The sequence below is a fragment of the Varroa jacobsoni genome, unplaced genomic scaffold, assembly GCF_002532875.2.
Source record: "Varroa jacobsoni isolate VJ856 unplaced genomic scaffold, vjacob_1.0 scaffold_1179, whole genome shotgun sequence".
Classification (NCBI taxonomy): domain Eukaryota; kingdom Metazoa; phylum Arthropoda; class Arachnida; order Mesostigmata; family Varroidae; genus Varroa; species Varroa jacobsoni.
Genome location: NW_019214081.1, coordinates 82,470 through 108,439, shown reverse-complemented (window position 1 = coordinate 108,439; position 25,970 = coordinate 82,470). Strand labels below are relative to the sequence as shown.

The 25,970-nt window shown below is 39.1% G+C and overlaps 1 protein-coding gene across 4 annotated transcripts in view; it reads left to right on the top strand.

Moving 5' to 3' along the window:
- Positions 1-18,762: 18,762 nt before the first annotated feature.
- The window catches only part of LOC111267394 (uncharacterized), a 66,599-nt gene continuing 59,391 nt past the window's right edge, over positions 18,763-25,970 (top strand). For all 4 annotated transcript variants that reach the window (XM_022845629.2, XM_022845628.2, XM_022845624.2 and 1 more), the window contains exon 1: positions 18,763-19,780. In XM_022845629.2, the coding sequence (XP_022701364.1) occupies positions 19,549-19,780 (232 nt within the window). In that variant the 5' untranslated portion in view covers positions 18,763-19,548. The remainder of the gene's footprint in view (positions 19,781-25,970) is intronic.

Here is a 25,970-nt window from a genome sequence, read left to right as displayed (position 1 = left end):
TTCAATTTGAAAAAAAGGTAAATACGGTAGCTACTTCACTTACAAGACACTGGGATAAATTTTTTCTTAATCATAATATACAACCACTGCTGAAACGAAGTTATAGGATATAATTGCAGCAAGTAGACGTTTGCAAAGATGTCGGTAATGCAGTTGGTCTAGAGTTAGGCTAGATGTAACATTATAGAATCAGATTTACTACACACTCGAATACTTATTCTCTAACCCTTTCTGTCCCGCTACTGGGCTCCATATTCAGTTACTTAATTCAATGTTTCTGCGATTATTCTTGTTGTTCCGTTATAATTAGATCTTTAACCCGAGTATTCGCACTGGAAAGTTTACTATCTATAAAAAAACTACTGGTAAATTTTGTATCTCGTTACTTATTTTTTGTTCTAGCCATTCCGTCACTCTTGCTATAATTTTTCCGTTTTTTGTGTTCCAGCAGTGCGATCACATGTTTTACTTCTAATAATTCATTTTCATTTCTACATTACTTAACGACCTAACCTAGGGTCCTGCAATATTTCCATTTGTTTCACCATTTAGCCAGACCTCCGAGTAGAACCAGGCTTTCAGTTTGCTTTTCCGAATCATCTACTTTTTTGAACTTCCAATAGCTACCTCGTTATCCGACGGTGGAGCTCAAACTTCACGCGAATATTAAATTGCTCGAAACATAGCAAGTAATACATTTGAAAATATTTGTACCTCTTTGCGATTGCCAACCTGTTTCTTTAAAAAAAAAACACAATATTTGTTTTTTTTTCCCAAAAATACAGCCACCAAATCCTACAACTTAACACACTTAAATCTTTTTCAGATTCCCAGCTGCTGCCGAAATAACTGCCTTAAGAATATTCTTGCCTTAGGCTAACATCAGGGCCTATGAGGAAGTTCTGTGTACCTTCTTCTTCAAACATCTTGTTTTTACTATCTCGTTTTTTAAGAGTCATAGTTAAAGAAAACCTAATTACGGTGAACGATTACACTGCAGAACCTTTCAAGCACTTGATCAAAACGCCGAAGCGGCTTAGTACAATAGTCTTAGTCGTCTATACTTAGCTCCTACTGAGCTTTTCTACTGTCATCAAAAATCGGCACACTCAGGCTGAAACTGCTCTTAGCTTTAGCGGACCACGTTTAGCACCCATGTAATTAAACTAGCGCAGGGCGTGAACGTCCGCGGTGGCTTTAAGTAACATATCTGGAAAAGAACAGTGTACAACTTTATTCCGCCTTCTAGCCGGGAATCATCCGCCGGCGGATGATTCCCGGAGGAGACCGAATAGGGTGAATTGGCATGCTCTAATTTGGTGTGCTGTTAATAAAATTTATCACAGTCTATGGAGCAGTGCTATCAAGTAGATGACGTATGTCACTGCGGCCAGTATCGCGCTAGTTATCGTCCGGCTAAAAGTTCATACTCTACTATTATTTTATGTTCTACGGTAAAATTATTACTATACGTTTGCGTATGCGCCTCTAAAAGGTGTAAAGGAATAATAATAAATAACGTTTTTTCGGCCAGCCAAGCATGCACGCAATAACTTGTTTTCCAACTACATGTAATTACAAGTAAAAAGCTACATAAGCAATCCAGGAAAGCGCAAACGGTAAAGGTTTATTAAGTGCGAGATATAAGACCACCTACCTACCTGCCTATCATCTGCTTCCAAACGCGGCTCAAAACAATCGCTTCTGAACTGACAAAAGTCGGTGAATGTATTGCTTAAGATGGGAATGCAACAGTTTTGAGAAACGAGAAACCTCCGTACTACTAATCCTGCTTCACAACGCTACTAGACGTAGGATCATATTGGAATAGGGTTCAGAAAAGACGTAGTGACACCCAGTGGATAAAGTCTCGACGGAAAAAGTCCCACAATGCTTTAGAGTTTGATGCATGATGTCAACCCGATAGCCTGTCGGAATGAATGTTCGAATCCCTCTTTACGAAAAAACAAGTAGAAAAAAAGGAAGTAACAAACCCAAGCTGGTCTTACTTTTTTTTTTACATAATCTAATATGTATGTGTATGTCTCGAAAAAATTTGAATGATTATAAATATTCACATATTATAAATGCTTCATCTGTAAAGTAACCTACATAAATTATATAGCTTTTCCTTCGAGCGTAAATGTTAGTCAGCCCACTACTAATAACGGTCAGTTATTGATCGAATAAACATCTTGTTTGGTATTGTGACGAGCTGAATTAAGAGTGAGATTGTTAAAATTAATAGCAATTATATTTTTTATTGGTCGATGTAGGGGAGGAACTAAGATGAATTAGTTTTTTAAAATATTCAACTTGACTAAAATGTATATATTTTTTAGAGTAATAGAAATGTATTATTTGGAATATTTTTATTTTTTAGTCTTAGATGATTTTATGGGAGTTTGTTTAATATTCAATCATAATTCTATCCTAGTGTAATAGATTTTCATGAGTGATAATATTATTGAGTTTAAATAGAATTTTATTGTTTATTCATGCGCAATTACGGCTCGGTGTCATCGATCTTTTTGGTATAGATTTTATCTTTAAATTATGTCCGCAAGAAAAAATTCATTCGAGTGAGGCTTGGAAAACGGACAAGGAATTCTGTGAGACCTTTTCATCCAGCCAATATGTTTGGAAGACTCTCATCAGGACATATGACGACTCTAGTGCACAGGCCCTGTTGAAAATAAGATTCGTCATCCTCACCAAAGACCTTCCGAATGTGCGGTAAAGTGATTCAGTTACTGCCCTGAATGATTTAATTAATCGTTTGTTTAAAATGCCGCACTACACTGTAATTTCTAATCATCACATAATGCCTCTGTGTAACATGTGTATTTACAATTATCCAGTGCAGTTATGCCGATCTATTGTACCGTTTATTTTGAATATTGCTTCATTAATGCAAACAATCTTCCTCCTGAACTCTGCGGCCTGTTCCCACTTTTCCGAGAACCATTCGTCAAACTATTTTCTCTGTAGGCCCGGATCAGTTTGATGTAAAATATGTATTATTGCTGGAGTATATTTTTTCCTATTTATAGCATTTTAAACTGATGCGAGGCGCAGAATTTAGTTGTCTTTGGGATCTTGTGCTATAATTCCCTGGTAGTCTTTCGTGATCGCTGGGAAGTATTGATCTTTGAACATCCTAAACAGTTGAGATTCAATTGTAGATGCGTTTACCTTTCGCTGTCTTTGAGCTTTCGCTACATCTTTATAGATACCAAAGCACTTTAATAAACTCTTCTTTTTACTTCACTAATAAAAGTCACTTTTGGTTCGCTCAATATTTTCGAGTAATTATACCCTAAAAGAGATAATCAGAGTTTATAAATGTTCGCACATATAGGTTAAATGGTATTGTAAATTCAAATATTCCCAAGGGAAAAGACCTATCGTTCTGATAGTGGCATATGCCGCGCAAAGCTAGAACACGAAACGAAGAGTCTGACACTGCTCGCTAGGAAGCATTGCACCGTGAAATCATATATAGACGACGAAACCGTTATATGGAATTTTCACAGCATAACTAATCACTCATCTGCACTGGTAAGATTACTCTTCTGCAAAGTTAATTTTTTTAAAAGATTGGCGGAAACATCTAAAATCAGTGACGCTATTCTACTTAACGGTCATTGGACCCTTTCTTCCAATTCTAGATACCCGTTTTTATTTCATTTTTGCTTAGTGCTCTAATGTATTTATATCGAATTTTTAGATCTGGGTAATGTTTTTGTTTTTAACGTGGGCTTGAGCAATACAGCTTACCAGAGCATAAGGCTATTTTATGTGGCCCGCTTGTGAAGTGTCTCCACCAGCGCTCGATTCCTTTCTAAAGCATCACTTAAAACCAGCCCAGACCTTCATCTAGCAATACAGTAAGCTAACAGATGAGAATCGTTAGCGTCATCGGGTGATCAGACTAGGGCATGTCTACTCCGCAAATCTCCTGAAGCTAGCTCCAAAAATTTCCTGAGAGGTCGCCCATGTTCCTTACGCACGTTCTAATCAGGCAATCCTTTTCCTTTAGGGCTTCTTTAGCCAGGATCTCCCCAAGTCATGCAGGATCCAGAACATCCGCGTTTCCGAAACGCTGCCTGATATAAGCAAGCGCTATACATGCGCATGTAAAAAAAAAGGACGCCATTCAGCCAAAAAATCAAATCCTCGATAAAACTACCCTCCAAAACACAGCTTACCTACAACTCTTGCATGCCATCCCTAACAAATAGCGAGTCAAGACCTTCGAAATGAGCCAAAATAAAAATACACGCCACGGATGGACTGGCATTAGGAGTGCCAATAGATATCTTTTGACCAATATATATGTTCGGAAAATGCTCAATCGTTTAATATCGGAAACGTTGTTGGTGTCACAAAATATTTATTAACATGAAGCGATTGACTGAATCCAGTTCGATGACATGATATAAAGGAGAGATCTATCTAAACAACTGAAATAGGAAAAAAGGCCATATGTATAATTATATCTGGGGTACGACATGGACCACGATAGCAAGTATCGGCCGGCAGGCTACATTCGCTTAATTTTTTGCTTTTGAAAGGTGCACGATCTACTAAAAAAGGTGTTATCATGGGAGTGGATGCGTTGCTGTCTACAACGTTGTTATATAATTGCCCAGCTGTCGCGCGTGTTGAGTCATTAAAGATGCGCCTAACAGGCCCGTGTGCTATACACACAGTTCATGGGAGATGTTTCCTCCAGAGACTGGTTGTTTATGTCGCTAGTTTTCTACAGAGATTAATATTATGACGATGTAATTTTTCAATGTAAACGCAAAAGCTACTGCTTTTTAGGAGGGTTTCTGAACCACGCGGCTCCAAACCCAAGACACAAATTCAGTATGATGCGCTTTAAAGGAATAGTATGTTGGGTACATATTGATGCAATGGACACCTAAGGTTAGACGTTAGGAGCGGTACTTTTTTCCTGCCTTTCTCTGCTTTGAAAAAGTATATAGTAAGACCTTCCTCAAACGTTTATTGCGATACAAAATGAGAAATAAACTACGCACAAATTTTTGGATAACTGGAAGAACCTACTGATAGACACATGCAAAAAAAAAGAACCCGCACTTTTGGCCACGAATGAAAATGTGTTTGTAGTAAAGGCATTGCCACAACGGCGTAATTTGTTGATAGAATATGAATCGGTCGTTAACGCTCAACGCAATGCAATTGAGTGAACATTAGCGGCAAAGCGTTCTTTGCACATTTGAAACATTTTTAAACCTGCTGCCGCCAATGACGTGTAGCTGAACGTCAGCTTTAAAAAAAGAACGGTGCCTGATATCAGCTTCTACTATAAATGAAGTGATGTTGTTTATCGAATGAGAAACGTTCGAAGGTCGGTCCGTAAGTACCCTCTATATGAGGAAGACAAATAACAAGATCACTGTCGGCATAGGTCGTTGCTGAGGTAAGCAAGACGATGCCTAACATCCATAGCTTCAGGAAGGGAAAATGCAAGCTACTAATGTCACTCATGAAGTCAAAAATATTATCGAGGAACCAGTATGGGCATCCATGGTGACGTTAAAAAGTCAAACTGTAGTATACACCACGTGCAGTTCTCGAACCTGCCCAAAGCAGATACCGTAACCGAAAAACAGGGCTCGCATTTAACGAACAACTGGGTGGCTTTGTAAAGTACTTTACCTAGTCCAGAGAAAAAGAGTGTTCGGAAATATTCTATTGAACAAAGAACAAAAAGAGAAAGGTGGCTATACTGATATATAATACAAACAAACGTTGTCATTGACCGGGCCTACCTGCTCGAGGAAAAGTTTTCCTTTTGGTGGGATAAAGCGCGTCAGGTGTGGTGGAAAGCTCAGTGAAGGTTACCTAAGTTGTTTGAACTTTCAGACGTCTGCTATCCCTTCTGTGTATATTCGTACAATTACAGCCCATTAACGCAGATCCGGATATATAGGGATAAAGTTTGAGAGAGGGTTTTGAATTTAGTGGCTATTATGTCAACGAGATAAAGTTTAACCTCCCGGAACGAGCTCCACGTGCTTTAGGATTAATTTTAGGTTTACGACAACAATGAGTAAATGCGCCGTTTACCTTTGTAAAAAAAACTTGTAAAAGACACCGATTTTTAATATCTTCAGCTAACGAATACACCATACACAACGTTCAGTGTTCGCAAAAAGAGATGTGGTGATACGTTTCTTGAGGCCAACATTCTATTTCACTGATTACGAGCTTATATGCAATTAGGAAAGACTTATCTACGACGGCTATTTTCATGTCCCTTTTGTAGATCTGTTTGTTTTATGAATTTTCGTTTATCAAAGCGAGAAGCGAGACGCGAGAATTACAAATGAATTGTTACTAAGATTATTTACAGTCGTACATTAATAGATATTAACTCTGTCCTAGTTAGGAACAGGTACGAATGCCTTTCTGGAGTAATACGGCCTGGCCATGTACTCCCAACGAGGATGGACGGTATACGGTCGATTTGCCGCCTAGCCTGGCCTATGAGCGAGTCGCATTTGGCAAAAGGTAAACCACACTGAGCCGGACCATTCTTTAAAAGCGGGTGAACCTATCTTGTTTGCTGCCGTTTACACAATTCGGGGCATTGAGGCAAATGATAGGCCCGTGGTAAGCTTAGGATAAGTCACCAGCTCGCTAGCATCGAACCAGAAAGGAAAGGCTATTTATCTTACGAGTAAAACTGCCACACAAATAATACCGATGGTATCGAGAGCTTATACGCATGTCCGCCTATGCAAGTCCACTTAGTCAGAGAACAAAGAATATAATGAATAAAGTCAGTTATTAAATGCGCGTTTGACAAAATCGGCGAGCAGCCTAGACTAAAGACGAACGATTTTCTGCAGGATGGTGTATCTTAGTTAAAACAGCAATCGCCAACTATAGATGTTTAGTTTATCGGACGTATTTGAACAACAGAGAATCTAGAACCTGCATATGTAGCAGAATCGGCCAAGGAAAACGCAACAATCGTATAACAGTGTATCTACACCGCCACAAAAGCTGGGTTTCTGTGTATATTTGTATGCGCAAATTGCCCTTTTAAACTTGTCGCTTTGTTTTTTTTCCTGGTCCGCAACAGTGGTTTTGGACTAGGCCGAGTGTCAGATTGTGCCCGTTGGTTGAATTTTCTTCACGGGATAGTTTTTTCTTCGTAAAAATGTAAAACTAATTTAGAAAAATTGACCTTTGTTGGCAATCTATGAGGGTTGATCTTGTTATTCTCAGGCTCTAAAGGACAGGCACTAGATTTTCCAAAAAAAAAAATTACTTACTGAGTTTTTGCCAACGTAAGTAGCATGCAGATGAAGTTCAAAAGTGAATTAAGTGAAATGGGGAATAAGGATCTAGATTTCAAAAATCTTCCGATGAACTAAATTAACTGTAAGGGAAATAAAAGGTTTAAGTTCAGTAAGATAACAATAGCGGCAGCAATGCGATATTCGGCAACCATCGCATGCACTGTCGGAGGTAAACCTGAAAGGACTAGAATGTTTTTGAATTTCTATTGACAATTTGAAAGCCAAGTTCGGTCGCTTTTTTAGGTGGTAGCGTACTTGCAGTGTCGTAATGGATGAATTGTAATAGGACGACTTGAACAAATAGGCTCACTGCGGCAAAATGAGGAAGAGACAATATGACAACGGGGTTATTGTAGCTGAATAACCAGTTACTGTAATAGGGTGACAGAAAGGATGCTTTACTATACTAAGATCACTCTAAGTAGAAATTGTCTAGATGAATATAATTACAATCGGGTCCCTCTAAAGACGCTGTTCCATAATCGAGTAATATATTTTATTAAGTTGGAAGAACACGAATCTAATATTGACATGCAACAGAAAAATCTAAGCAGCTAAGTATAAAATGGCGACAAGAATGCTTCAGTGGAACAATGCAATGATCGCAGCGAAGCTGGGTGGAGCAAAGAAACTCGTTGGTGCGTATTAAAGACACAGCTTTAAGGCAGGGGATAATTAACAAGTTATTAACATCGGCAAAATGAAGCCTACGCGTTTTTTCCGTAACTGAAATTACTTGACGTTGCACATAAAGACACTCGACCAGAAAATAAGTGCTTGACTAGTTACGAAGTAAAAAGCAGTAGGTAAGTTATTCGGTCATCTTCGCTCCACGTAATAAAACTGGCTCTTTTAACGGTTAGCTTTCGGTTTGTGGTTCGGCCACTATGCAGTTACTTATAGTTTACCATGTAGTTAGTTCGGACAACCGAAAGCTGCATCTACTAGAAAATTCCTACCTGGAATAACCTAGAGAGTTAGCCCTTACGAACTTTCGTGTGTTTAAGTAAATTAGAAGTTCTGCATTCACGGTTGACAGCACAGGAGTTTGTCATAATTCTATGGATGGGCTTTCTGACTTGCTCAGTCAGGTTAATAGTGGATCATGAATGCATATCGAACATCTGCGTGTTCTTGCTCGCTAGCAGACTAGGGTGAGAATCCCCGAAGCTTAAGTTGGATTCTACATGACGAGCTCTACAGCGAACGAATCATGTGAAAGTCGTCGCTCTAAGGCAAAATTGAAGTATATCAGCGAAGAAAAAGCAGCGCTTACTTCAAAGGTGAAAGTAAATATGTGATAAATATTGACGAGCCTCTCGGTAACGACGTTGTCTTCTACTCAGCGCTCGCTGCGAATCGGGCGTACTAACGCGGGGATCGTTTGTGAAGTTCACGGAACACACGTTAAGGGAAAAAAGCAATCTCAAAATAAAGCAGAGACCTTCTTTTTCCTTGTTTCGTATTTTTATAGCAACGATACTGATGATGGAAATAATTCTAGTTATACGAAATATTTCTGAAAAACACGAACGATAGCCTGGTTGGAGGCAGAATATGTTTGAGCAGAGGTCTAACAACGAAAAATGAATCTGTATCCATTGTGGAATTGCTATGTGGAAATCGATTGCCGAGAGAAAGCTATAAAAATGCTGACAGACAGAAATAATATCCTACGGAAGTTAGTGAAAAAAAGACAGATAGATCTGCTAAGCTTCCGGGAAGTGCAACGAAGCCGTAATTTAAGGTTATTTGGAATGAACGTTTACGTCTGGATGTACTATATATGTATACAGGTATATAAAGGATGAGTCTACAGAAGCTTTATAGGTATGCAGAAAAGCGCCAAGCAGGGCGGTTTGAAGAACCAAACCGCAAGTAACGACAGCAGGGAAAAATATGACCAAATTATATTTACGTGTCGCACATTTATTCGTGGGCTATTTCGTTAAAGCGAGCATAGCTTGCATTATTGTACACGAGGAATATGTGATATGGAGACTGGATGTCTTTTTTTCCCAGTGTTCCAAATACAAAATAAGACATCGATCAAGTCTTCAAAATACCGTTTTATTATGGTATCTGTTCTACAAATCGATTTCCTTACCTCTCTTTTAAATATTGAAATTAGTCTATTCGATGCTATCGTACATGGATCCGTTCATTACGTTTCACGTATCTGTATCAGCTCCGTAGCTTAGCTAAATTTGTACGCGTATTGTTGACAGATTGGCAAAGTTATTGTATACTATATTTAGAAAACGATAAATTCATGTTCCACCAGTAATGATCTACATTGATTATTAGAAAAATCTTCCACGAACGCTGTCTGGCTCGGGTGAGAATTATTCGTGAATGTAAAAGTTTAACTAATTAACGAATTTATAACTTTAATATTTCAAAGTGTCCCGTCGGTTGGTTTAAAAGCATTGAACAATTTTCGCTTAATTTATTCACATACGCAACTAAACGCCTTTAGAAAACAGTTTTTCTTACGTCTCCCTTTAGTTGTTTACGAGTACGTAAAATCAGCCGCTTACGTGGCACGGCAGCCGTTGCCACAAATAAGCGCGAGTTAACTAGGGACATAGGTCTTGTAGATTAATATCTCACTGATACAACAGATCGCACTGTCATCGATCAATGGCAAAGGCAATCTGGCATAGGTACCTCACATCGGGGCTGACACTTATGATTCTAAACCTGCTCTTCAGTGAAATTCACCGAGGGACTGAAATGGCTATGCCGCCAGCCCCGTCTTGGATAGCCCCCGCAGTAATACCCCTCAGTTCAGTTCCGGGGTGATCTAATATGCAGAAAGTAAGGCCTGAAAGTCAGCCGTGGGCTGGAACCGTTAATACCGGTCCGGGATCAATCAAGCGCAATGAAGTACGTTCCTTCAAAACGAGCGCAAGAGCTCACTAATGTCTTTGCGTTAATACGTTCTTCCTTGTCACAAGTTAAAGCAAAGGTGCCAGTTTTTTTTTTTTTTTATCTAGATTAGCAGCCTACTCAGGAGAACCGCATTTAAAACGTACACTCTGTTATAAAAATAAGTTTGTCATAAAAGTACCTTCAAATTTGCCGCTATGTATAATAATGCTAAATGACAATTTTCCACACTGAAATATCCCTAGTTTATTCATTATATCGACATTTTATGCATATGATTGAATGGATATGAGTTGCTAATAATATACGTTTCTTCGTATATTATACGTACTGGATCTTATGACCTGTAGATGTAAGTATGCCAGCATTTAACCTTTCGCCTTACTAATTGCCTTATTGACTCAGCTAAAAATTCTAAGTTCAATTATTTACAATTTTGCATGGTAATAAGATGTTGTTGTTTTGCACTTAGCTGATCGCCTAAAATATGCTCTACATGCAACCCCTTCGCAATATCGCATGTGTCCATAGTTACCATAAGATGTTATTAGAAAAAACCACATCGTCCCTCCGATATATTTGCACGTAAATAATAGACATATTTTGGTTTTTAGATATCGGTTCAGTCCTGCTACCTCCTATTATTAGTATGATTTTTATCGAAACATTATTCGTATGCTTTCGACTGGCGACGTATTCCAATTAGAGCTACAACGAGGGCTTAATTAGATGCAATGGATGATGCGTTCATTATGTCACAGTAAGCAAAGCACAGTGATTTGCTGTCGGAGATTGGCATGGGCAAAAACGTCGGCCAGAAAAGGCAAGCTGAGCCCCTAATAATAAAACCATTATTCTTCTCCTTCGCGATAGCGTAGCCAAGAGAAACCCCCTTAACTTTAGTTGCCCCCTTTAGATAGATTCATTGATCGCCCTGTTTTCTCTACCTTTTGCTTAACATCTAGACAGCACACTTACGTCTAGTTCTCAATTTAATTCCATGTAGGACGGAAGCGTATTTCTACAAATCCTGCCTGCCTGCCTGCCTGCCTGCCTGTACATTCGGCCTTGTACGTAGACGTCAAGCTTCAACCCATTTGGCTCATGAACTCATTAACCATTCAGTGAGCAAAGGCAGCATCGGCTCGGAAATTTATGGCTTCGATCTGCTTTTCAATCGCTTTTGGCAACAGCCTCCTTCCTAACTTTACCTTACCGTAATTTTTCCCTTTTTTTTTTTTTATTCCTCTCGGTTTAATAATAGAGCGATCAAGCTGACATAATTGATATACACGATTGAGCTAGTGAAACTTGGAACTTGCAACTCCAGCCAGTCGAGAAATTTCAAATATTGTTATACCGCTAGCGATCAAACTTGAGGTGCAGTAAGATGAATTGAATTAATTCTAATGGTTAAACATTTCAGAATAGGTTATTTCACATAAACACTCAGAGAGGGTGTTTCTTTGTTCTACTGTTTTGCTAGACAGTTAGTGGATGGAACGAGAGCAACAATACGTGAAATGTTTAGTCTTTTCAGAACTAAAAGTAAAAAATTCAATGGCTAAATATGCACCGTGCATCATTGTTCCTTAATTGCGTAAACTGAGACCATTATTATCGCTATCTGAAGTTAGTTCGATCCATCAAAAGTTAGACACGGACAACTTTCTCAAATCCTTAGAAAAAAAAAAACAGTTAATGCCCTCAAATAGTACGTATACCGCAATATGAAGTTAACAGTGAAAGTTGTTTAGCACGCTGTCTGACAATAGCTAGCACTCGAAATCTGGCAAGTTATTAACTTTGTCAACTGGCGCTCGTCGTTTAACTGTACATCGTGTCAAACATCCGCGCAGTTGTTGATGGGAGAACTTTTTCGTACGTATATCGATAGTACACAGCGACGATGCATCAGTGGTGTCCAGCACTCGTTTCGTTTGTTGCTAAGAAAGCTGGGCCGCTCAAGCAACGATTTTCAAAGGTTCAAACCTCGCTTTTGCTTGCGAGAAAATGTTTGCCGTTTTCAGCTTTTGATTTCAAGTTTCGAAGTCGACCCATTCATACGATTATTTAATGCGTGCGTAACAAGATACGGCCGACACAATTCATTGGTTCTACCTTCTCGAATGCGATCTCGTTTCTGGGGCACAATTGACGTTCTGTCTGCGTGCACTGCTCGATTCACAAGCTAGGATGTTGTATCGTACGTGTTGCTACCGACACCTCACTTTACTTCCCACACCGCCGACCTATTAGATGAAAACTGAAATCATTCGTTTGCCGTGATTATCTATATTGGCTAACACAATTCAATTCGCAGAGACCTGTGTATCGTTTCTGGGAGATGCTGGAATTAACGGTACACTGAGCCGATTTCTTGGATCTGTGGGGGGGGGGGGGGTGTACGAGATGAGCAACTTTAGATCGGCTTGCCTGATCTCATCCCGACCTCTTCCTATAGAATCTCTACCTCTTTTCTGACGTTTGACTGACGGACAGATGACGACAGCGGAAGTAGTCACTTCGCTGTACGCACAGGACGCTTTCCTTCGTTCACAATGCCATCCGTCTGCTGATGGCGTTTAGCACTATATGGTATAATACGGTACACAGTTGCTTGCATATATCTGCGAAAGGTATATTGGAGAAGCATAAGCGGCAGCATGCGCATGTATGACCAGAACGAAGCTCGTGGAGGCTTACAAGCAGTGCGAGAGAGATCGATACGTATTGATCAGCTCATGGTACATAGCTGTTCTCCTTGCGCCGAAAGTGGTTACGGAATACCTGTCACACAGCAGAGCTGTATTGGTAAATGACTGATGGTGTTACCATCCCCTCGTGATTAACTACTTGAGCATCCGGATTACTCAAGATACTACAAAATAATCATATTAACCAAAAATAGTTAATATGTGATGATTTTTTTGATACTATTGAGTACTGATGGGTTGATTGATTACTATGTTTTTTGGTATGCTCATTGCCTCCCAGGGTACATTCGTCAATAAACCCTTTAATGAGACACTTACAGACAACGTACCTGCTACAAAAAGGTCATCTGTTATGTTGAATGACGAAATACACATACAAGCACATAGACCGTATGAATTATGTATTCAAATCAGTATTTTCGAAATATCACACAATGTGTGATATTTCGAAAATACTGATTTCTCATTATTAAATATTTGCAAATTTTCCAAATTAGATGTTTCTCACACATTCATATGTGTATTTGCGTGGCGCGAAAAACTCATGTCTGTGTTGGTTAGATTCAACAATGATTTACCCGAGGGCCTATTTCTGTTAAAGTTTGTTAATTTTTCCGAATTATGTTACTTTTAAACTGATCTGAATCATCTGATCTGAAGATCTGAGTCAGCCAGCATGCATGTGGGACAATTAAATCTAAGTGGGGTATAACACCATTTCTTCGTACCCGTGAAGCGGGACTAGCGTTGAAGTAACGATCATATCAGACCTACTCAGTTACTTTTGCGCTATGCTCGCCTGGGAGAAACGTAGTGAGATTTTTCGCTTGTGAAAACAGTATCAGATAATAACAATAATTGATCCCATACCAATTTTGATTCAAATATAATATCATCTGTTAAAACCATTCTGGAATAGAAACACTAATTGATCCTAAACACTGAAGTTGTAAGTGCGTGTATAGATATTAAAGCTTACAATATTAGAGTATGGGTCTTTTCTGATTATCTTGAGAATACCAAAAAGCACTAATTAAACCATAAAGGTATTGGTACCATATTTGTAATAAGCCTTTGAATATCGTATATTCGTCACATCAGGTATTTATACTAGCTAAAACTTAAGAATACTGTAAACTTCTATATAAAAAAATCTAACCCTCTTCGTTACCGCTAACTAGAGCCTCATATCTATTTACACTGCATCCTTGCATAAAAAAAAAAACGTTTTTTGGAAGCAACCTTGACACCGGTCGGCAAGTCTATCGTGAAATAGATGTAATTAGCTTTTCCAGATTTAGCTAGCTATTTTGTGTCTTTGTGTAATCCTATTTGCCATATAATAAGAGACTACCATAACTTTAAAAGGTCAATAGTTTTCGATCGTTAACCGCCTCGTTATGAAGGTGAGTTAGCTTCAATCGACTTGAGAATGTTAGGGGAAGGCTTTGATTCTAGCTGTTTTTAGATCTATAATTAGGCCTATCTCTAGATATTTTCGCTTATATTTAATCAGCATGCGTCCGGCTAGGTCTATGTTTCCACGTGTCGAACGCTTACGATTGATTATATGCCTAAATTAAGCAATTATATTCACAGGTCTACCTGCGACCCGTCAACTAACTACGATCTATCCGCTTACGTTACTGGCGTGAAACGCAAATTTTTTTTTTATATACAGAATACTACACTTTAGGTTATATAATTAATGACATTTCAAGTGAAACACGCTAAGAATATTGGAATTAATACACTTTAATCTATACATGGCACCGTTCAGCGACCAAACTTGGTACATATTTACGTTAAGTCTTTAGCTATCCACGACTATAATCTGATTGAGCGTAATGCGAGGATGGTAAGATTAAGGGCACAGGTATCGGTCAGTGTTAAAGAGTGACTGAAAACGGTAACAAAATTTCTGCTCCTCGAAGGCGAGAACATTGGCGAACTCGATTGAAGGTTGGCGAAAACGTTAAGCAAGAGAGACGTCAGCTACATAAAGGTTCGTTACTGATATAATTATTTCAATATCGAAAATTGGGAGTTTGAAAAGTACAGATGATGTGAGAAGATCTCGGCATTTTTAACGAAAAAAACGAGTGCTTTCTTTGGTTACGGAAGCTTTTGTACGAAATAGGACAACTCGCTTCCTGTCGGCCCATGACCGAATTGCTCGAAATCCCGTATTGCAAAATTGCAACGAAGCCACTGGCAATGGAAGTAAAACACAGACAACTGGCTTTTAGCAAACTGAGTCCTGAATAGCTGCGAACACGTGCGATGTATTCTAGCGGTAATTTGGGCAACTACTACCGACAAAGATGTCGCCTGAAGCGTACTTCGCCGCAGACGAGAAACTTCTGTGATCCTATTCTTACGTATGAAATATTAATATGTAGTTTTCATAGTCTTGTTCATAGTCCTCGACCTTCCAATCATGCTGCATTAGTAGTGCTATGTTACTGAAGGCCTCCTCGTCAGTACTTCTACCAATCTTCAATGGGTTTCACGAGCCTTCCCGTCTTCAAGAAACAAAGGCTGATTGCAAGCACTAAACAGTGTTTTGGCTTTTAAACTAATTACATTATTAGCTCTAACAATAGCCTGTTAGTTGGTCCCCGTGTCTATTGCTCTATAAAGGTAATAAGGTACCCGATTAAATCACACCTGTGTCCGCACTAGCGCTACAATTAATGCCACTGAAAAGTTATCAAATCGTTATAGAAATGATCGGCCAAAATGTAGAACGAATTTCTGTGGCGGCATGGTGGCCTAGACGGCTAAACTTCTGGCTGAGAAACGCGGAGATTGCTAGTTCATGCCTCGCTAGTAACGTATCCTAAACGTTACATGTAATCAAGTAAAACGTAACGTAATTTCCATTATAAAACGCTTCACTGTGGAGGTACTCGCGTTGTCACCAACACTGTTATTTCTTAATTTAACAGTTGCACGAAACGTTCTTGCCACGCTTGCATCGGTGGGAACACTCCTAGGAACCGTCGCAAATTTCCGCTGCAAGGCAATAGACCAAAATTGAAGCAGTGATAACTCGAAACGTCGAAGACAGTCGCAGAATCCCGTTACCGTTAAGCTTAAGCGGTCAATCGGGAATCATCGCATGTCTGGATGGTTAACACATTTTCGAGCGAGAGCTGATAAAGAGAGCGATCGATAGAATCGTACGTTGGAATATACACACGAGTACCGCAGCCGAACTTCACCAATAATCTCCGTCACTGTCACTTTACAAGGCCAAAGTGTTACCGTAGTATTTCGCATTTGTGTTCATATTATACAGCAGCAAGATAACCAGTTCATTCTATTGACAATTTCATCTATCCTAGTTGATAATTTTTTGGGACGAATTAAAAGCAGGTTATATTTTGTAAAAGTCATTCCGTTAAGTTATTACACGATCCTAAGGGCTAAGTGAAGTGGAACTAAAAGCCAAATAAAGCCACATATTCGAGCCTATACGACACCGGCTACTGTCGACCGTAACTTTATAGGGGGGAAAACAAAATGGCCTCAATGTGCAACTCAGTATACTAAGGACATGTGTATGTATAAATATGTCAAGCTAAGGATCTCATCGCTATTGTATTACATTTTGTTGTGGCGAGCAACGTGGCACCTTTTGAGAGGAGTTTAGACAATTTTGTTAGCACGGCACATCATAATATTGCTGATATACGGATTTCGGTCAAGCTAGTCATGATTATGGGTTAAAATTTATCATCAATACCAGAATCATGTATAAGCACGATGCTTGTTCAAGTGTCAGTGATTCGGATAGATCCGGAAAACAATGTATACACTGTTACTTTTCCTCCTTACTTCTCGAATAAAACAGAGTTTATCGAAGCGTCAGTAATTAAGCTTTTCAGAACCTTCGTCTCCTCCTCACTGCACAGCATATTCCCATGCAATAAAAGAACTACAATCTCCCATCTGCCTATAGCAGTTAATGATTATAAACATCCTCTACTCTAGCTATACCGCTGTGCGTTTCTCGCAAAAAAAAAAAAAAATAATAATAATTTTCCCCTTAGCTTTATTGAAAAGCTGATAACAATTCTGTGAAAACAAACCTTCTCAGAAAATCGCATATAAAACAAATAAACTGTAACAAAGCCGCTCGAAGCACCGATTAGAAGAGTCTTTAACGAATATACTGATATAATTTACTGATTTATTCTACCATGGCAGCTCGTTGATTTTTAACTATAGCGTTAAGCAAATCTTGGCCTGCTCTCTGTTACGTTATAATTAGTTACTATAAATATACGTATTCATTTGGAGCTGGAGGATTTACTTTGGCATAGTCAGTGATATCCGAGGTTGACTAAGAACTCAACAATTCAGCTGCTTGAAGGGAATAAATTGTATATAGTTGAATAGATTCTTCGTATTTTACGTCCGGCGTTTGAGCCTTTTTTCAACCAAAGTATTTCGTATTTTTATTTACTCTTTTTATGCAAACAAGTCTTCGAAATCACCTCTTTTCAGGTACAGCATCAAGGACTTGCATTCACTAGGAGTTCACCTAGGGTGGATCTTGCTAGACTCAGTTCGAGGTTCTCCAACAGATTTATAACCCATAAAACGATACGGCAACCGTACAAACAGCTACCAACAAGGATGCAGGGCTTTTCATTAGCCCCTAACATCTCGTTCTGTTACTAAGCAACGCGCTATTACTATCACAGGTTTTTTTATACAGAATGGTTACAGCTGACAAAAGGTAATATATGCAGAGAGAAAAAAAAAATGAATAACTTATGAAGGTATGCCTAAATTCGACGCCAAACACGATCTTCATCCCAAAAACATCATAATTTATTTCTGATAGGGCCGATAGAGAATATTTTATTCGTCGGTAAATGCTTGATGACTACAAGACGTTAAATAACTATTTTGTATATATCTTCTTTTCATCGAGGCTAACTAACAAAAAAAAGCCTAGTACGCACGGTAAAATTATACATTTCCACTGCAATGTCAGACCGTAAACGGCAAAGGCCGTTCAAGTAGTTTACCAATACCTTAAGTAAGAGGTTATTTATGATAATATTCTCCGGATCGCGCTGATGGATTTCCATCTAATACCATAATTATAAATCGCATACTTGTAAATGAAATTTGTAACGGTAACGAGGGCCTCAAAGGCTGGCTCACAATGATCTTCGGTACTGCCACGGTGACCGTCATTTCTATTGGTAGGTTTTCCCTGGCAAAAATTGGATACATTCCTTATCACTTACTTATTGATCCATCTGTTTTTTCGTCTGTTATCGCACGATCCCACGTTTGCGGTAAAAGTTTATATATTGCAACAGAGACTAAGAACGTTGCGACAATTTACTGCTCTATCTGAATATAATATTTTTGATCTAACCCATAATCGGTCGGTTGCTGCAACTACTAACACTTGTAGTAGGACCTATATTATTAATTCCTTTCGTCGTGGCCGTAAAACTATCGCCATGATGGTATTATGCGCTACCTAAGTATAATTATATCAAGCGGATATTTAGCGGTACATAGCTACGTATCAGCAGCAGTAAATTCATGTTCAATGAAAAAGTCCACGTATGTCGCAGACGTATGTCTACCTCTCGCCTGTGCCAGCTCCGCACTGAACGTCGAAATCACTTTTGCCGCCGCCACATACTCCACCCTAGCCAGCAGCGCCACGTAGGAAAGAGGCCCAATGTCGGTCCTTTCCGGTTACTCTCTCACCCATAACGTGCCCTTTCCCTTCCCGAACGATTCACGCGCAGCCGGTAGCGGGTTCGCTTCGGGCGCGCGGACGATTCTTCAGACCGCCTAGCCTCAATAAGAGTTGGCTAAAAGTTTCACGAGGAACGATTTTCCGCATCCTGGTAGTGTGAAGGTTACGTATGATGACTTTTCAACATCGTCACGAAATTGTCAGACTATTGACCGCTTTTGATTAAAGCTTTTAGAACGAAATCTGTGATGACTGCGATTTAGTCAAATGTAACGGATTTTACGCTGGAGCACGAAAGCATCTACATTCTCGTCTGCCGACGCAAAAACTAACCCGCAGCACGTTATAGCTTAGTCGTGTCTAAACTCATTGAGCTGTTGTGCGATTCGGCGTGATAATGCAGAATCAACTTTAGTTACGTTCAATTTTACGTTAAAAAATGTATTATGTACGGTCTAAGTTGTGATTTCATTAACCGTCGCACCAGGTCGCCACGGACAAGGTTTTCTTAACATTTACGGGGCTGTTTTTTGTTTCGATACTTGTAAAGCTGGTGATATCAACGTCTGTAAAACTGCTGTGCCATAGTGCTTCATAACTCCTAATTATAGTGTCGTCTGGCGGAATTTTGTAACTATAGGCGATATGTAAAATGTGCGAACGACCTTGGATTACGCAAATTTACTGTACTGTGTTTCGTTGTATAGTGCAATGACATCATTGTTTGAGTACGGTGGAAGTACCCGAGAAATCGGCGTACTTCATCCACTGACCACTCAGGGGTGTTATGTAACGATAGTAGACTGCGCGCTCGACGGTACAGAATAAAGCCGTTTACCATCATCTCCGGTGCGATATGCAGTTCTCCAAAGGCAGACAGGTGCCGATCTCTCGGGCACGTATGCCGACGTTCCGACTGGGTAGAAAAACCATAAGGAGTGCTTCATCGTCAACAACAACAGCAGTATCGTCGACGTTCTCACACATCATCGCTCGGCTCATTACCGTTATGATTTTATTCGTCCTAGTTTTTCGAGGTCCACAAAGCACAGCCTACGCGTGGGCCCTCGACGACGATGAACTCACTGGTATGTATTCCAACAAAATTTCGTTTGTACTCTATCAGTGTACAATTCATCGGCTACACGGCTACAGCGCAGTGTCGACGATGGATAAGTCAATTTTATTAAGCCATTCAATACGGAACGTGGCGTAGTGGGAAACTTTTCAAAGTTTTTTTAGAGACCTAGTTCTTGTTGTTGTAGTCCTAGTCGAAGTATGAACCATTATTATTTATGACCTTCCGCCAGTTAAACGGTGACTTATCTATTTTGGTGCTGTAGAAATTTAAACTTAGCAAGATTTTGAAAGGAAAATCATTTGTAGAAGCAATGTCTGGCGAGTATGGTGGAAGACAGAGAACCTCCAGCTTGAACGCTTGGATTTTTTTCATCGAAATCATTACGATGTGAGGTTTACCCCGCAGACTTTTTTTCCGTTATCTACTCTAATTGCTGACACTGCGTTTCAGCCGTGGTCGAGCGGACCAGAATCACATTTGCATTAGACTACCAAATAGACTGCATGAGCTATTGCAGTTGTTTATTTGCTATGAAGTGACGCCCTGGCCGTCTGCGATTATCACGATTCACCTTATTAATTTCACTGAAACAGGTAACAGTTACATATACCAGAGCTGAGGGCGTTTTGAGATGAACCGGCTTCCACCACAACCCTTACTTCCTCGTTTTTCACCCTCGTAGGGCGATACCCGCTTTCGAGTTCAAAATTTCTTTCACGGAATTTTTAGAGACAACAGCCTACGCTGTTGTTAGTGTGAGAACTCTTGGTGAATGCAAGGTTTATATGACAAGCTGTCTTTGCCATTCTATTGAATACAAAAAAGTGTCGCGAAGTGTGGCACTGTAACGAATGAGATTAAAGCCTTCGGTATGAGACGAACGCGTCTCATACTGAAGGCTTTAATAAGGAACAGACGATACACTAACAGGACTCAGGACAGCGTAAGCGTCCTTCTCAGCGTGACGGTGTGTAACGATTCATTCAACGATGGATAGATCAACTTTAACTGAACGGACATTAGGGAAAGATTGTTATCATTGTTATAAATATTGAACAATAACTTGCCGATTAAGCCAATATTTAAGCGTTTGACATCAACAAGCAAATATTCAAATATGTTAAATGTTCAAAGGTATTGTACCCTGGTATAGGAAAAGCGTAGGTCCAAGTTTTCCCATTGTTTTTTGCACGGCTTCTGCTATAGAATTCGGTTTCCTTGTTGAATCTTTGTTAGAAAGCAGACATACCAAAACGACACTGGATACATCTCTATCTTCGTAGGCCTTTCACGTATCAAGTTCTAAACGTAGTCGTTTTGTAAACATAAATTGAACAAGTTGATAAAAGGGTACTTCGTACGGAATATTTTGCACGGTGTGAGTTCGTAAACGCTCAAGGCTCCTGACTTCTGTTCAATAGCTAAACGAAATTTTGGTTTCTCCCTCGACGATTGCCTTCTTTAGAGTTTGAGTCATGTCTTTTCCTAAGTGAAAACGTACCCAATGTTCATGTCATCCTACATAAATGCTGACTGAAATTTGTTGAAAAGTATTTTAATGCGGTTCAGGTATTGGGATAGAAAAGTGTTGCTAGTGTTGGCTTTCGCTGGTTTTCTGATCAAGAATTACATCGAAAACTCGACAAAACGCAGTGAATTTGTAACTTTACTAGCTGAAAGATCTGAATCCTTTTTCTGTAAGATTGTCAGCTTCCATAGATGCAGCTGAAGAAGAAAACATCGCTGGTCAGCATTGTCGCCCAATTCGAAGAACTTTATTGGAGGGCAATAAACTTCTCAAACTATGCTATGAAACGAACATTGAAGGATTATTTAATCCTTCAATATTCGTTTTACAATGTTACCTTCATGAACATATGTCATATAGGAGAAAGCATCAATACCAAGTAGCTAGAAATTAGAGTCCTGACTAGGTTGCGATATAACTAGAAGCTTTACCGTTTAATGGTTCTTTATCGAGAGATCAATTCTCCACTTATGATTTCTTCTGCGGTATTTTATCTGCGATTTATGTCCGCACTCTATGATCACTGAAAGCTGTTATTCTTTGAATAAAGATTACTCATTTGAGTTCAATTTATTATAAAATATTATCCAACAGGTAGTGCGTGGTCTAAATATCCACCAGGGTACTTTAGAGGCTAAATATGACTGTCACAAACACTCGTTCCCTTGTGGCGTCCAGGTGCGTCTTCTCGCCATCCTCAGATCCATTGTGCTATAGCTGTCAAAGTTGACTTTTAACTGTGGTTCTTTCTTACCAGGAGGGATGACAAAACTTTTTCGAAGATATCTTATAATTTTGAATGAACTTGAAATTTTTGTTCGGACATTTTGCCAAATGAAATTTGTCAAATCATTTTTATCGCCTCTTCAGGGCAAACTTGATACTAGTAAAAGTGGCACTATTTAAAAGATACGGGTAACAGTATTCTAGTATCTCAAAAATGATCTTCTGAAGAGAGGCTATCGATTCTACACTTTCACGAATCCATTCATATTATTGGAACATCTCAGGTGGCAAGAACTTAACCAAAAAGGGCAATCTCTTCCGGTTTTATGATTACCTAGGTATAAGCATGTTTTAAAACCATTTGACTCAATATATTATATTTACGCGGAGCCACTAGGGACAATGGCCAAAGTAAAATTTTCTTAAGGATGCTGCCGGACTGAATTAAGGACTATACAGTTCGCAGGTCATCGTTAGCCTTGACAATGAACGACCAGCTATTAATGTTCCCAGTTTTCTACTTTTGTTAAAAGCAAAAAATCGCTGGTAGCTATATAGAAAGAGGAGCTTTCGATCGGAGGTCAACTCAAGGCCTTCTCTATTAAACGCACCTGAAAAATTACATGATATACAATATCATGGGATATACCAGGGGGTGCCAGGATATATTGACAATATTATTGAGATGCTCATTTACGCTTCGTGTGAGCTACATTCGTGGGACGTACATAGACATCGCTAAGCCAATACTGTTAAAACTGTTCAATCTATTTTTGCTCTACTTTGGCTTGTTAAGTTAGGCTTAATATGTGCTCCCGGTAGCTGACACAGTCAACAACAGATTTTTAATCAACTGAGCAAAAATCGTTAGCGGGAAAGCGCTCTCCTCCACCCAAAGCAATTATTCAGCTGGGTCGTACGGACGTATAGAACCAACTGATCGGGCTTTCGATGGACAACAGCTAAATGATTTAATACGAGTGAGTAAAATTATAGTTCCAAGACACTGCAAAGCATTACAGAGCTTATTGAAAAACAACCTGCCTACGTCTCTGAGTTTGGTTGAAACGAAATAGCGAAATTGGAGAAATTTAAACCCTATTATGCTAAGAAAAGCTTTAGCTCGAAAGTTCTCAAGAAGTTGTCCGTCAATTGTTACATGGTTGCGTAAAAGTCAATTATGAATAGTGCTAAGAATCTTCGACAATTATTGACTTCACTGAGAGAAGTGGAACGCTATAATTAGGTCTGTTTTGGCTCTTAAACCTGCAGTGGCCTGAATAGAAGAAGAAGTCAATGTTTAGCATGCAATAAAATTGGTGCAATCGATGGTGGGTACTCAATCCGAGCACGCAGTGCTTAGGCACTGATGCGGGCAGTAAATACTGGTGTGTACTGTCCAGTGCTGCGACATATTTGAATTTACAAAGTAACAAAAGACAGGTAATCTGACTGCCTATATGACAAATTAGACGGACATAGCTAAGTCATCTTTAAAGATGATTTTTTCCTACCTGCGATTTAGAATCTGGCTCACTAGCGTGCAAAACATAATTGTACAATTAGTGTAGAATTATTTTATCCACACAAGTCATGTATGGCTTATGTATCGCTCCCGTAACAGCTGGAACCTCTAACGGTCCAAGCCATCATGCATATATAGGTTTCTGAATATATAGACTTTATCCGTTGTGGTGACGAAGTTGACTATAACGCACACGCTTAACGCGACTCATTTTAACTTCTACTCGTAAGTTCGGCTAGCTTCTTTCGATGTCTCTAGGTTAAAGGGTGTTAGATAAAATTTCGAATAAAAATGTCAAGCATAGGCACATTCGCTGCACGGTAAGGCAATACGCACTTGTAAGTTTAGAAGTAATTTAGGAATTTTACGTGTTACCAAAACGAGGTACTAGAAAAAACGATACCACGAGTAACTAAGACACAATCCCTAATTCGCCCATACTATCCGAATTGTTTAAGTTACCATTGATAATTGAGTACATGCGAAAATTTACCAAAAGGCCTAGAACAAAAATTAAATTAGCCAACAGGCGTCAAAATGGTAGCGGTGATATTCTTTGTATTTGGTTTGACTAGACACAAAAATGAACCTTGACTTGATTTGTAAAAAAAAACGGCTTCAATGTACGGGGGTAACTTAAACTGTGCAATCGATCGTGACTTTATTTAACAATCTATTTCTGAGCGTAAAAGTCTTCTCTTTGCGAATGCTGCATAAAATGCAAGAAAAAGTTAAACTCTATAGAACACTGCTCGACAAAACGTTGCAGATGCTGTCCTAAAGGTTAGGTTCATATTAGTAAATCTGAATTTTCCTTCTGTGTAGACTAGTTAGTTAACTTAGACCGTTAAGGTTGTCTGACGCTTGTTGATGTGGTAAATGAGACTCAGAAAAGTTGTGCGCTTGATTAAAATTGATTCTGAAGTGAAATCTTACGTTTATCGACAGTGTATCGTATGCGTTCGAAATGGAGAGAGCCTTCGGTTTGATTGGAGGTACTTATAGTGCTAGTTAGGTTTGAAGCTTATTGTATTCCGTAAAATGTATCTCCTCGACGCTTGCGGATGTTTATAAAGCAAGCTTAACAACAATTTGAAATCTGCAGTTGTCTAAATCTCAAATGAGTGACACGTTCCACAAATTGTTGTCACAGACATGCTGGTAGATGTCTTAGCAATCTATTGAATAAAAGTCGATAAACGATATTATATATAGGAAAGGGGATTTATTATACATAAAATTCAAAGTTCTTTTTTTTTGCTATTAAGAGGTGAAAAATGCTATAAGTTCGGGCCGGTTAAAATTGTTTGAAGTTCAACTCTGCTCTGCTCCGTCATAGAGCTATGTATTGTACAAAGACGTCAGTATCGTTGAGCAAAAATAAATATGGCGTCCTTCTGACTCGAGTTCTATTGATTTTGTTCCATATAGTTGGGCGTAATTAGAAGGGCAGATCTAAAACCATATACCACACTATGTAATTCCAAGATTCAACAAGATTCGCGCAGACAAGTGTTCAGCTTGAAATGGAAAATTCGTGCCGTTAGTAATATTTACTGCTGCGATAATAATCAAAGAGCAACAAACCTGGAGTGTTAAGACAACCTTTAAGGTTCATAGAAATCTATCAGTCGACAGCCGGCATGATACTGCTTTCAACAATTTGAATTCTATCAACATGACAATGTCGATACCCTTCTACAAATAGTATCTGCTTGCCTATTGGGCGTAACATAGAGCTGGCAAAAACACACCTGGATACATGTAAGAGGGCTACATGTAATAGTGTAAGTTATATTAAAAGCGTATTCTATCCACTCAGTCACTGAATAAATGGTAGCTTTTCAATAACTAAGTGTTCGCCCTTTTTACTACAGTAGGGTCTGCTACCGCATTGTATTGTAACTTCATAAACCTGTCAGCATATGGGTCCAACCAGAGCAAGGCCTAGCAAGCGGAAAATGATTACGATATTTATCGCTTCTCCTTTTCCTTGAATTTTTACCGGAAGACCGAAGTGTCTTTGTCTGACCCCACCGTCACGTAAATCAAATTGATGATTTTGAAGGAATTTCGATGGTTGCGCTCCGGCCACTGTTTTCTGTGCATTGTTAATGTTGTTTAATTAAGACTTGAAATTTTATGAATCTGAAGGACACGAAGACGATAACAGTTAAACATAGTTGACATTATCTTCGTAACTCCCAACTATAGATTTGGGATACATTTTTCAAAATGGACAGCCCGTGTCGTAATGAGTCGATCGAAGAAAGTATTGACGGTTAGTTAAAATGGTTATATATGTAGCATTTGGTTGCCTTTCAGAGTCGCAATATATTGTAGCTATTCTACTTCGCTAAACGGCTGTTTGTTCTAAGTTCATTTTTCGAGGCTTTTTGAGGCGTAGTTCACGATGAC